Raw genomic sequence first — 14,286 nt, 5'->3', positions numbered from 1 at the left:
ACATGTAGAATACTTAATTTGGAAATCAAATTTGGGTCTACTTATAAAAACAGATTTGCAACCCTAAAACTGAATTATTTATGATATTGAAACATATTTCATACAAACTAAATGTGTTTGCTTTCCACAAACAATGTTGAAGAAGCACTTGTTTTTCAGGTGTCATTACTTCTTTCAAAAACCTGCATGCGTCACAAATGCCGGAGCACATCACAAGGTAGAAAAGATGTAATTTTAAATTGTATTTTTCCAAAAATTAACAAAGCTGGTGTTAAAGTAGAGCAAAAAGCTGGTGTTAAAGTATAGCACATTATGTTGTGAGTCATCTAATCCTCAGCTCACAAAAATAGTTACGTTTTAAAAAGCAGAACATCCTGCATTTGTCAAAGCAGCAAGTAATGAATTCCAGGTCAAATTAACAGAATGTGTTTGGGGTTGACATTTTTACAGTTATCATCCCCATTGACGAAAGTAAATAAACATCTGCTCTCTCTTCTTTGCTCTCTCTGTTTAAACTAGATGTGGTCACTTTTGCAACAACAAGAACAACTATTTGTCTCCATTTATGCATCTTTTGTGAGTTTTGTGTTGGCGGAGGTCGGCCTGGGCAGAGGGCAGAGTGCCAGCCTGCTCTGCTACACTGGCAGCTCCCTTTAGAGGTGAGAATGAGCTTGGCCTCTCAACGGGATATCTCAGCACCACGGGGGGAACTACAGAGGAGATGTTGGGAGGTGGGTGGCGAGGAAGGCGGCATATTATGAGCCACACTTCCATGCAGATGCCCTCAGATGGGACTGACATTTCTGTCCCTGCACTGATGAAAACAGATTGTATTATTATTATTATCTTCCCTTTAGTGTAAGCATGTAATTATTGTGTCAAATAAATAGACTGTTCTGAAAAAAGGTGACCTGAGCTGTGGCCTGATTTAGACAGAACATTTGTACATGTATCAATGTGCTGCAAGCTGTTGACTAATATGGCTCATTACAGTAGTATCAGGCACACATATTCACAGTGTAAATACACTGTGTGCAAAGTGATCAGGATGAAGTGTCGGTTACTTTCTCAGAAAAACAATAAAAAGGATATTAATGCAGCAAAGGATTTAATATCTGAGGTGGAATAACTACCAACACCAGGAGACCCTGAACACAACACAAACCTGTCACTGGTTTGTCAAATCTGGAAATGATCTCGAGATAATCCATGACAGACTTACACGCACATAACTACACTCTCTGTACAATGCAGTGAATTAGGTCCATGAAAAAAGACAATCTATTATTTTTTTTAGGATAGTTTGATCTTAAGGAGCAATTTCACTTCTTGAAGGAGTATTATTTCATAGAAAAGGCTGTTGATGTGGTGGAAAGGAGCAGTTATATTTAAAATTGGTGCCCTTTAAATAAAAAAAGGACATAACAGGCTGTTGTATTTCCTGAAGCTGAAACTAACCATTATTTTTCTGAGTTTGTCCAATTAAATGTACAAAAATAGGGAAAAATGCCCATCGCAGTTTCCCAGTGCCCAAGGCGACAGCTTCAGATTGCTCACTCCTAAACCAAAATATATTCCTTTTCAAAATAATTGCTGTCAATCCTCTAATTGACTAATCAACACATTTTTTCAGCTCTATTGATTCAATATTGTCTTGCCAGTGACCATTTTAGATCATGTATTAAGTCTCGCATTTCTAACCGGAAAATCTTGCTGGATGCACTCGCAGGCATCTTTATCCTCTCATTTCCAACAGATTTTTTCATCTTGATGACTTCACTGGTTCAAATGTAGTTCATGTCCACTAATAAGAGACCAGACAGCCCCAGTATCCAGGCGTCCAGGATGGGACCTGTTCACATCCTATCCTCCTGTATTACAGGTCAACCCACATTCCCCTCATTCTCAACACTAGGATTGGAAATGGATTAATTGTATGTATGTGTTTGAAGAAAGAAAGTCACAGTTCACTGGAGCATTCAGGATTTCACAATAAAAGATCAACATTGCACAGTTTAGCTCAGATGACCTACAGTGATGGAGTCTACCTTCATATTGTGATCAGAGTGATTTGAATGCAAACTGGATGCCAAAGTGACCTTTACAGCTGATGAGCATACCGACCAGAGCCAAAAAACTGCAGCAGTGTCTGGTTGCTGGCTTGTGTGATAATGCCTGCACCTGATTTTAGCGCCTATCCCACCATATCCTCCTTTCTAACCTTGAGGCAGGGCACAGAGCCAGCCAGACAGGAGCTGGTCCTGGTACCCTGACCTCCATGACATTTGCTCCATGACGGTCACAAACTGCTGCTGTGGAAAATGATCGGGCATGCTTGGATGGTCCCTGGCATCATCTCACTCAGTTGGGTGTTCAGCCCTCGGCATAGCCATGCCCCGCCAAGCAGCGATAAAATCGGTCTACTGAGGCGCAGAGGGACTGGCTTGTTGGCAGATCACCATCATCCCCGCATCCATATTTAATAATCTCGTCATGTAGAGCTCCGTGACAGACGCACTGACTGACCTGTTGCCTGCGGGATGTCGCAGAGCCATGCTTGGCTTCCGAGACGGCGCTCTCCGGCGTTCCGCTCCCTTCCTCCGCCCGTGGCTCTTCGGCGTTGGCGGTAGTGGAGGCTCGGTGCTCCAGAGCGGTGTCCACCATCTCCAGGTGTTTGCACCTGAGCAGCTCCAGCTCCAGCACCCCGGCCAGCGTCGCGTTGAGGCGTTCTCCGATGCGGACACGCTCAGTGCCCGACCACAGCGAGTTCACGCAGCCGCGGCGGCCGGCCATCCTCGTCGGGGTTCCCGGCAGGCGGAACCAAGGCGCACCGCCGACCACCGCTCAGTTGCCGTGCAATGGATGAGACGAACGAGTTGGCTATGGTGCAGCTCCAGGTAGAGCAACACAGGTCCGGACGAGCGATAGCAACATAGTAGCCTACTTAGCCGCTTGGATCAATGCGATAGGGGAAATATAATCACCATCTCTAACGTGCCATGCAGCTACAGCCTACAGCTTCATGCAGCCCTGCTGACTGGCACAAGACTAGAATTAATGAATCCACCAGTATGAGGGAACATCAACGAGCCATGTCTTCATTTCCTGTTGACACAATCCTCTCTTTTTTTTAAATGTCACTTATAAGCTTCTCGGTCCAGTGGAGTTGCCATGGTGCTGCGCTCCTGTACTCTGCGTCCCCTATGAGACAATGCAAAAAACAGACGGAGGGTGATAGCGTTACATGTGGGAGCAGGCAGAGGAGAGGAGGAGCCGCTGCACCAGAGCTGCACACCGATTGGACAGGGAAGTTTTTCGAATGGACGTATGCAAAAAGTGGAGTGTCCAACTCCAGTGTTCAGGATGCCAGTGGACAAATGCTCACATTCCTACAGTGTCCCCATAGTGAGGTTACAAAGTGACCTCATCATGCTCTGTAGTACGCTATATTATCATTTTGTACACAATACTATAGTTTTAATGTGAAAATGGAGGATATAGTAGGATCCCCCCGAACCCCAACTTTAGTTAACTTTCAACTTTAGGGAACAAATCTTTTTCAAGATCTGTCCACAAGTTTTAAAAAAGTAAGAAAAAAAGCATACAGTTTTCAATAAAAAAAAGAGAGGATTATTTAGGCAATTATGTGTCTGTATTATTCTGCATGTTAGACAGGTGCAGTTCACTTTGCTCTTGTGCCACCTTTCAACCAGCAGAGGGTGATCTTCATCCACAACAGCGCATCGTCCCTGGATATGTTTCCACAGGCTGGTGGCTCAAAATGTTTGACTTATCTGAGTTAAACTATTATGTAGGCTTACATTCAGTTGCTGGTTTATTGACAGTGGAGAGCACAAAGTCTTAGAAACACAGCAGTATAGTGCAGTATAATTCAACAGCAGCTCAAACTGCCACCTCCAAAATGATCACGCAGTTCAAAATTGAACATTATATCTTTCGTGAAGGATTTATTACAGAGTTGTTGTATCAGACTGCTGGCAACTGAGTGTATATAATGAAACTCTAGTCCTTACTGCACTATATCCTTAGACATCTACAGCAGAAATATTATTATTATTATTATTATTATTATTATTATTATTATTATTATTATTATTATTATTATTATTATTATTATCAAACTGAAATACAGTTTGGAGATACGGCGCCTGTGACAGCCCCAGTACTGAAACCGCATTGATGGATTAGTGTCACCTGCAAAATATCACTCAAAGGCCCCATCCACACGTACCAAAACGATCTTTTTTTTACCCGTCTTCCCTGGATTCGTTTCAAGAATAGTTGCGTCCAAACGAATCCACTTGTAAATGACTCAATAGCTACTTCATATGCCAGGCCTATAGGTGGCGCTGTTTCTGCTACACAAATTCACCAAAAAACGGAGAAGAAGAGCATAGTCACTTCTAGCCTCGTGAGACCGTCCTGATCTCGCGAGCTCCAGTTTTCCACTCTGGCATCTTGAGGCAGAGAAAATTTGGAGCCGTTAGCCAAACGACCGGGCCAATCAGCGTTGGTTTTGAGGTGGGTTAGGTGGTGATAGACAGATGGTTTATCCAATCAGCTAACCAGTATTATCAGCCAGCGGTAGCCCTAATTCTGTTAGCCGCTCGCTAATGCTTTTTTTCTCTTGGATGCTTCTTTTGGAATATGGTCCGGGAACCTGAAATGGTGCCTTTTATTCCTAAATTCTTGTTACACAAACGGAAAATCTCCTTTACCGACATGTTGCTTGCATGCTGAGCTAACGTGCTATGCTTTGCCTGCAGCAGCAGGGGCGGGCTTGTGGTTGTATTTTCATACGCTTCGTGGATCTGATTGGTTGATTTGGCCCGTCTATCACCAACATAGGTGATAAACAGATAGTTCATCCAATCAGCTAACCAGTATTTCCGCCCCTTCCCAAAAGTTCTCCAACGGAAAGTTCCCAGACGGATATGCCGAGCAAATGCGAAGCAATCCATCTGGCGGAGTCAGGTTAGGTCACTTCCACTTCCCATCATAACATGACTAGCTAGATTATAATTTTCTCTTAATACGTCCGTGGACTATAATAACTTTCACCACTGCTCATTTTATAAAGGCCGGCGCAAGAAAATGTCTTTGTTTACGTTGTATAATGTGCTGTTGGATTGCTTTTTATTTTGCATGATTGCAGCGCGCTAGCAGCGAGTTAACGTTAGCGCGCTAACGTTCGCTAGCTCTAACATCGGCAGAGTCAAACAAACATCAATGATCCATGAATGATGTCTTTTTAATAATCTATACGTTTTTCTTGCAGTAGCCTTTCTACAATAAGCCGTGGTAAAAGTTACTATAATCCATTCAAGGAGTTGATAAGCAGACAGATTAGCTAGCTAGTTGATAAATTATCTACTTCCACTTTATAAACAGATAGCCATAGCAGCTAACGTTAAGGTTACGTCAATGGTTACTTCGCTGCTGGAGCAGTCAGCTACTTTAGCGATGTTTAACGTTGGCTACATAACGTTAGCAATATATCTTGTGTAGAATCCAGAGGGAAGGGTCAGGGAGCAGAGACACAGTATTTAGATGAAGTGAGCTGGTTTGACCACGGAGATGGGACATGCTCGCTTAGCTTCACCGCAGTTGTGTGCGTCAGCGGCCGTGGGAGAGGGTGTAAAAGAGGGGTGTGGCAATGACATCATCGATACGGATCCGTATTCACCATCCATACGAAGCCAAACAAGAGCCGTTTTCGGATTTTTTCACCCTGAGACTTGGTTTCAAAAAAGTGCGTTTTCAGGCAGTGCGTTTGCAGGATTCGTCTGGACGGTTGGCCCAAACAATGCAAAACATGTGCATTTGCACAAAAAAACGTTTCCGTGTGGACGGCCCCTAAGAGACACGTACCGACCACGAAGAGATGCAAAATGACCACAGAGACATTAAACAACTTCAAAAAGTTGCAAAGCAACTGCAAATAGACACAAAATACCTACAAAAGGGGGCAAAACAACCACAAAGAAACACAAAATGGCTACAAAGAGACAAAAAAACTTCTACAAAGAGATGCAAAATAACCACAAAAAGATACAAAACCATAGAGAGATGTGTAATGAATACAAAGAGACGGGAAACAACAAAAAAGAGGCAAAAGCATCACAAAGTCTGGCTCTTGGTAAAGATGTTGGGGCTTTTTGCATGTCTGTTTACACAGGCATAATCTGTCCATGCCTTCACGTCAACATTCCACTTAGTGTTACTAATTGATCACAATCATTCTCAGGCTATCAAACAGTGAGGTCAAAGGTCAGAGTTGAATGGAGAGCATTCAAACCTCATGATAAAGGTGGTGGCACCAGGTTCCTCTGAATCATGTCATGTGGTGTTTGTGCTCCTCACATAGTGGGCTGCCCTCATTACACTCCTGTCTACACAGCAGCACCCAATATCACCAGTAGATGTGAGAATGCCCAGTGAGATAACCAGTATGTGTGAATGTGCATTCACACTGCCCACCAGGACCAGGAGTGTGTCTTTGTTGTTGGTGTCGCATTTCGGCTCCTCCCAGCTCCTTCTCCTATAAAACACCAGTGGTTAGAGCAGCTCAGTGGGGTTTGTTGACTTCCACCCGAGGGGACTTCACTGTCAGCCCGGGAAAGACCGCCGTGCCACCTCCATCACCGCTGGTCTCTGCAAACTACCCCAAGTAACAAACAAACATGGCTCCTTTTGAGAAATCTATGGAGATGATGCCCTTCAAGCAGAGGAAATGCCTCGGTAAGTCACATTTCGTTGCTTGCATTAAAACATTGAGCTCACACTGTATTAATGCTTTTGTTAAAAGTGTGAAATGTGTATAAAATATTTCTTTTTAGAGACAAGAAAAGATGAAGTGTGCAGCATTCGGACAAAATTCCCCAACAAATTGCCTGTGAGTTGATTTTCCATACAAATATTAATAAATAACATTTAATCACCAGTGTCACACTTTATGTTGTGTGTGTGTTTGGGTTTTTGTTTAACTACAGTCGTGGGGTCCAAAAACTGGGAGTCCAGTATACTTGTGGGGTCCCGACAGCTTTGTAGGGCCAAAATGCTGGACCCCACAACTTTAAAGGGCTGTTTGAGGGTTAAGACTTGGTTTTAGGATTAGGGATATACGGTAATTAGGTTATGGTTAGGGTGAGGGTAAGGGTTAAGGTTAGGCATTTAGTTGTGATTGTTAAGGTTAGGGTAAGGGGCTAGGGAATGCATTATGTCAATGACGGGTCCCCACAAAGATAGTGCCACAAACCTGTGTGTGTGTGTGTGTGTGTGTGTGTGTGTGTGTGTGTGTGTGTGTGTGTGTGTGTGTGTGTGTGTGTGTGATGGCACCAGCAGCTTACCCCAGATGTGTTTTTTTGTGTTCAGGTCATTGTTGAACGTTACCTCCGTGAAAAGACTCTCCCCCTGTTGGACAAAACTAAATTCCTGGTTCCCTTCGAGCTGACCTTGGGTCAGTTCCTCTGCCTGCTCAGGTAACTAATTTGTGACACTGTGTACTCGTAGAATCAACAGACCTTACTTCTCAACCAGCTTGTTTTGGAGTTTTCTAGACTTTTTCTTCTCAAGCCAACCCTCCCTTCTCTCCACTTTCTCCCCCAAGCTGTCAGGTGTGCCATTGTTCTCTGCCTGCCTCCCTCATACTCTCTTTTTTGTCCTAAAAATCTGTTGTTGTTTCCATCCTTTCTCCACCTCTCCAACTGTCTCTTTCTTTCAGGAATAAGATTGCCCTGGACTCGACCCAGGCTCTGTTCCTCTTAGTGGCAGAGAAGAGCATGTCCTGCATGTCTTCCAGCATGGGGGAGGTTTATTCCCGATACAGTGACACTGACGGCTTCCTCTACATCACCTACGCCTCACAGGAGATGTTCGGAGCACCTCAAACAGCAAACAGACCGCCCTGCTGAACCTGAAGCACATACAATTAACTGAACCGATAGTGGAGACACCACAATACCAAACTGGAGGCAAAAAGAGCCAAGCAGTGACTGTTTTTGTCCAGTTTTTTTTAGCCCCAAATTGCATATCAGCCTACCTCATGAAACTTTCTGGACTTTCAAATGCAGCAAATCACTCTTTTCTTCATGCTCTGCCACTAGGACAAGGCTCACCCTGATGATGATGATGATGATGATGATGATGTCTTTGTTTTGGACAGAGTGGTTGTTAGATTCAATACAGATGCAATAGTTCTCCAAAATGTTAAAGAAATTGGGATGATTTTCTTGGTCTGTTCTGTCTTTGCTGGTCAAACATGTTCATATCTGCCCTGTAAAACCACCACCTTCTCCACTCTACACAAACAGGGTCAATGTCTTGCTGGTAATCACACTCCTTTTTTTTAGCACTTATCTCCTCCTGTCATCTCTCCTTTCTTTGATTGCCTCTTCATCCTCGTCCTTTCCTTAAAAATGTGAAACTATGCTCCGGACTCTTGAGGCCCTCATTGAAAACCTGGATGTCACTTGAATGCTGAATGATTTGTTCTGTATCTAGCTGTCAGTAGAGCAAAAAATAAATCAATATCATTTTAATTTATTGACTTTGTGTGATATTTACCTATAGTTTATAAAATATTTAAAGTTAGCTTGCTGCTAGGAAAAAGTGTCTTTTCAAAATGTTAACTTTTTAGGTGACAGCTGTGTTTTTTGAGCTTGAACTCCAGATGTTTTAGAACATTGAATGGAGTTTGAATGGGTTTCGAATTTTGTCAAACCACACAGAAGCTGTTTAATCCTTCAAGTTAAATTAAAGCATCAAAAGTAGTCATTGTTTCATAAAATCTTAGGGCTTTTTAGGGTGGTTAAGGCTTCACTACATTAACAGTTGAAGATATGGTGTTGTTACACTTGAAATCCAGTGATTTTATTGTGCACTTGTACTTTTGTCTATATCCACGACGTTCCACTTCCGGGATTGCTCCATTGCCATCGGAAATTCTGCTGGATTTCATTCTTTTCAGCCGGATGTCGGTTACCGTCCGTGTAGTTTATGTTGGAATTTTAAACTCCGGTGGATTTATGAGGATTATGGTTAACTGCTCCTCAGATCTCTGCAGGGTAAATCGAGAGCTAGACTATCTGTCCAATCTGAGTTTTCTGTTGCACGACCAAAACAACTTTTGAACGTACACATGTTCCCCTAAAACAAGTTCCTTCCCGAGGCTATTTTGCAGCGGCTCCATGCGGAGCTTAGCGCAGCCCATGACAATTGTGATTTGTTTGGAGAAATGCCAATAAACCAGAGCACGTTTTTCTCCCATCCCGGAATGCTGTGTGGACTAGCCAGACCCTCCTCCACAGTGCTGTGAAGGAAAGTCTGGCAAAGCGAGACTACTTGTACTCAGATGTACTGTACACACCATAGACTGTAAATTAGTGGACAGAGTATGTGTGATGTCACCCATTGGTTTGTGGAGATCTGCTATGAGTCGTCGAGTTTGCCGTTACGGGTGCAGCCATCCTGGTTGCGGATGTGATGTTTATCGCCGATTTTAAAATCAACAAGACCATCCATCCATCCATCCATCCATCCATCTTCGTCCGCTTATCCGGTGTCGGGTCGCGGGGGGAGCAGCTCCAGCAGGGGACCCCAAACTTCCCTTTCCCGAGCCACATTAACCAGCTCCGACTGGGGGATCCCGAGGCGTTCCCAGGCCAGGTTGGAGATATAATCCCTCCACCTAGTACTGGGTCTTCCCCGAGGCCTCCTCCCAGCTGGACGTGCCTGGAACACCTCCCTAGGGAGGCGCCCAGGGGGCATCCTAACCAGATGCCCGAACCACCTCAACTGGCTCCTTTCGACGCAAAGGAGCAGCGGCTCTACTCCGAGCTCCTCACGGATGACTGAGCTTCTCACCCTATCTCTAAGGGAGACGCCAGCCACCCTCCTGAGGAAACCCATTTCGGCCGCTTGTACCCTGGATCTCGTTCTTTCGGTCATGACCCAGCCTTCATGACCATAGGTGAGGGTAGGAACGAAAACTGACCGGTAGATCGAGAGCTTTGCCTTCTGGCTCAGCTCTCTTTTCGTCCACAACGGTGCGATAGATTGAATGCAATACCGCACCCGCTGCGCCCGATTCTCCGACCAATCTCCCGCTCCATTGTCCCCTCACTCGCGAACAAAACCCCAAGGTACTTGAACTCCTTCACTTGGGGTAAGGACTCATTCCCTACCTGGAGAAGGCATTCCATCGGTTTCCTGCTGAGAACCATGGCCTCCGATTTAGAGGTGCTGATCCTCATCCCAACCGCTTCACACTCGGTTGCGAACCGATCCAGTGAGTGCTGAAGGTCGCAGGCCGATGATGCCGTCAGGACCACATCATCTGCAAAGAGCAGCGATGAGATCCCCAGCCCACCAAACTGCAACCCCTCCCCACCCGACTACGCCTCGATATCCTGTCCATAAATATTACAAACAGGATTGGTGACAAAGCGCAGCCCTGGCGGAGGCCAACCCTCACCTGAAACGAGTCCGACTTACTACCGAGAACCCGGACACAGCTCTCACTTTGGTCATACAGAGATTGGATGGCCCTGAGTAGAACCCCCTCACCCCATACTCCCGCAGCACCTCCCACAGTATCTCCCGGGGACCCGTCACGCCTTCTCCAAATCCACAAAACACATGTAGACCGGTTGGGCATACTCCCAGGCTCCCTCCAGGATCCTTGAGAGTGAAGAGCTGGTCCGTTGTTCCCGACCAGGACGGAATCCGCATTGTTCCTCCTCAACCCGAGGTTCGACTATCGGCCGAACCCTCCTTTCCAGCACCTTGGAGTAGACTTTACCAGGGAGGCTGAGAAGTGTGATACCCCTATAATTGGCACACACCCTCTGGTCCCCCTTTTTAAAAAGGGGAACCACCACCCCAGTCTGCCACTCCTTTGGCACCATCCCAGACTTCCACGCAATGTTGAAGAGGCGTGTCAACCAGGACAGCCCCTCCACACCCAGAGCCTTGAGCATTTCTGGACGGATCTCATCAATCCCCGGGGCTTTGCCACTGTGTAGTTGTTTGACTACATCAGTGACTTCCGCCTGGGAAATCGACGACAATCCCCCGTTATCCTCCAGCTCTGCCTCTAACATAGAGGGCGTATTAGTCGGATTCAGGAGTTCCTCAAAGTGCTCCTTCCACCGCCCTATTACCTCCTCAGTTGAGGTCAACAGTGTCCCATCCTTACTGTACACAGCTTGGATGGTTCCCCCCCTCCTGAGGTGGCGAACAGTTTTCCAGAAGCACTTTGGTGCCGACCGAAAGTCCTTCTCCATATCTTCTCCAAACTTCTCCCACACCCGCTGCTTTGCCTCTTTCACGGCAGAGGCTGCAGCCCTTCGGGCCCTTCGGTACCCTGCACTGCCTCCGAGTCCTCCGGGATAACATATCCCGGAAAGACTCCTTCTTCAGTCGGACGGCTTCCCTGACCACGGTGTCCACCACGGTGTTCGTGGGTTACCGCCCCTTGAGGCACCTAAGACCCTAAGACCACAGCTCCCGCAGCAGCTTCAGCAATGGAAACTTTGAACATTGTCCACTCGGGTTCAATGCCCCCAGCCTCCACAGGGATGCACGAAAAGCTCCGCCGGAGGTGTGAGTTGAAAGTCTGTCGGACAGGGGCCTCCTCCAGACGTTCCCAATTTACCCGCACTACACGTTTGGGCTTACCAGGTCTGTCCAGAGTCTTCCCCACCCCTGACCCAACTCACCACCAGATGGTGATCGGTTGACAGCTCTGCCCCTCTCTTCACCCGAGTGTCCAAAACATACGGCCTCAGATCAGATGAAACGATTATGAAATCGATCATTGACCTTCGGCCTAGGGTGCTCTGGTACCAGGAACACTTATGAGCATCCCTATGTTCGAACATGGTGTTCGTTATAGACAATCCATGACTAGCACAGAAGTCCAACAACAAACAACCACTCTGGTTTAGATCAGGGAGGCCGTTCCTCCCAATCACGCCTCTCCAGGTGTCTCCATCATTGCCCACGTGTGCGTTGAAGTCCCCCAGCAGAACAATGGAGTCCCCCACTGGAGCCCCATGCAGGACTCCAGTCAAGGTCTCCAAGAAGGCAGAATACTCCGAACTCCTGTTTGGTGCATATGCACAAACAACAGTCAGAGTTTTCCCCCCCACAACCCGCAGGCGTAGGGAGGCGACCCTCTCGTCCACCGGGTAAACTCCAACACAGCGGCGCGCTCAGCCGGGGCTTGTGAGTATCCCCACACCCGCCCGGCACCTCACACCCTGGGCAACTCCGGAGAAGAAAAGAGTCCAACCCCTATCCAGGAGTATGGTTCCAGAACCGAGACTGTGCGTAGAGGTAAGCCCCACCAGATCTAACCGGTAGCGCTCCACCTCCCGCACCAGTTCCGGCTCCTTCCCCCACAGAGAGGTGACGTTCCACGTCCCCAGAGCCAGCGTCTGCCGCCCGGGTCTGGTCGTCGAGGCCCCTGACCTTCACTGCCACCCATGTGGCATCGCACCCGACCCCAACGGTTCCTCCCACAGGTGGTGGGCCCATGGGCTGTCAACAAGACCAATACAAAAAATTGACATCATTCTTAGTTGCAGAAGACTTCGAACTAGCGATTGAGACCATAAACTCATTATGAAAATGTTTACTGAGGTAATAAATCAAGTGAGAAGTGGGTCACTTTCTCATAGACTTCTACAGAAACCGACCTCCTTTTGCAACCTCACGTGTCTCCCCCTGCTGGAATTCAGATAGAATGCAGGTTTAAGGCACTTCCTCATTTGCAGCACTTCGCCGAACCAGATGTGTTGACCATTAATATTAACAGTCTATGGTACACACACATACAAGTACCCCCAATGGCATAAGGTAGTTAAGGCAGGCCCTAGTGCACGCTAGTATCTGCCGCTTTTATGTTTGAAAGGCATGACATGCTCGCTTGGCTTGCATATTTATTTAAATAAATAGTTTTTAGATTGCTACTACCCCAGTGCAACTGCACTGCCTGCACTGTCTATAGTTACGCCCCTGGGTGCCTCATTCCTCACCTGCCTCTCAGAAGCGGCACTCCCTCCACATGATTGTGTCATAAGCCTCGCACAATCAACTATCTGCAGGGGTCAGTGTGTCAGAGGGTGAGGGGGGAGTATTTTTAGATGTAGAAGTGACAAATGTGACCCAAAACACTGAGAGAGAGGGGGTAAGAGAAAGAGTCTGGGGTGGAGTGACAGGGAATACAGATGAAAAACAAAGAAGCAGCAAAACAGGGAAAAGCTGCTCTCCGTCAACATGTAGAAGAAAAGAAGGGAAGAGGGAAAAAGAGATGGAGGGGAAGATAGTGAGGTCCGAACGGACAGGAAAAAGGAAACACTGTAAAAGTAGAGATATACAGTGGGGGGAGTGAGACAGCTATCCAAACACACAGGGACGTACAGTCACTTCACATAAATGTGGGTATTCAAGCAGCTCTCTGTCAATATATTATCATTCCAGAACAACCCTGAAGCTACTGCAAGCTGTAAATTATCAAATGCATGTCAGTAGGCCTACTAATGCTCAATAAAACTAAGTCTGCAGCAGGTTATTTCCACAAGATTTTACAAAAAGCAATTGGAAACATGCAGAAGTCACTATTCAAAAAAGTGTAGGAATTTTGGAAATGTTGAATTATGCTGTAAATATAGATTATGTCGTCTAGAATCTGACTTTACAAGTAGAGAAATTACGTTACTTCAATGCATCACTTTAGTTTTTGTTTTTAAGACACCAAACCTAAGATCCAGCCACTTGTAAGTTTATGTAAACTACAGTAATGCTGGAAAAATACTATATACAATTTACACCACATTAACTGACACTCAGTGCTTTACAACATTTAGACATCATTTTGACAGAAACCAAAAGAAACTTCTTTTTCTTAAATGTATGCCACACATAAAATGCTTCAGTCTGTACCTCTTCTCTCTGATTTAGAAGAATGTCTGAGTTTCTAAACCATTTATTTTGGTTGGAATATAATATATAATAAAAATCAAATTTATTGTAAAGATTTTAAATTTATTGTGTATCTGTTTTCACATTTTTTATTTTGATATATTTATTGCTGTTATTTGATCCATTTTATCCTTCTGATCTTTAACTATGCTCTTCATAGAAGTCTGTCTTACATGTTTTATAACCAATGGTCTGGTCTTGTTCAGAATCCTAACCTGTAGATCAAGAACACAGGATAAATTAAGGGATGTACAGATTCATACAAAATAATGCATTATT

At 45.6% G+C, this 14,286-nt stretch overlaps 2 protein-coding genes across 3 annotated transcripts in view; one reads left to right on the top strand and one right to left on the bottom strand.

The window, feature by feature from the left end:
- LOC114562792 (uncharacterized) overlaps window positions 1-3,200 on the bottom strand; it is a 16,234-nt gene extending 13,034 nt beyond the window's left edge. Inside the window, exon 1 of the mRNA XM_028589393.1 lies at window positions 2,527-3,200. Coding sequence (XP_028445194.1) covers window positions 2,527-2,793 — 267 coding nt within the window. The 5' untranslated portion in view covers window positions 2,794-3,200. The remainder of the gene's footprint in view (window positions 1-2,526) is intronic.
- A 1,759-nt stretch (window positions 3,201-4,959) lies between these two features.
- Window positions 4,960-8,534, top strand: map1lc3cl (microtubule-associated protein 1 light chain 3 gamma, like). Of its 2 annotated transcripts, none has more exons than XM_028589721.1 (5): window positions 4,960-4,995; window positions 6,505-6,762; window positions 6,861-6,916; window positions 7,396-7,502; window positions 7,745-8,534. In XM_028589721.1, exons 2-5 carry the CDS (start codon window positions 6,705-6,707, stop codon window positions 7,932-7,934), a joined length of 411 nt encoding a protein of 136 aa, XP_028445522.1. In that variant the 5' UTR covers window positions 4,960-4,995; window positions 6,505-6,704; the 3' UTR covers window positions 7,935-8,534. The 2 variants fall into 2 exon arrangements, with proteins under 2 accessions (XP_028445522.1, XP_028445521.1); XM_028589720.1 differs by having other exon boundaries at window positions 4,967-4,995; window positions 6,389-6,762.
- Window positions 8,535-14,286: the final 5,752 nt, after the last annotated feature.

Source organism: Perca flavescens, chromosome 10 (genome assembly GCF_004354835.1).
Source record: "Perca flavescens isolate YP-PL-M2 chromosome 10, PFLA_1.0, whole genome shotgun sequence".
NCBI classification, from domain to species: Eukaryota; Metazoa; Chordata; class Actinopteri; order Perciformes; family Percidae; genus Perca; species Perca flavescens.
The sequence above is the reverse complement of the archived record's forward strand: the minus strand, read 5'-3'. Positions and strand labels throughout refer to the sequence as shown.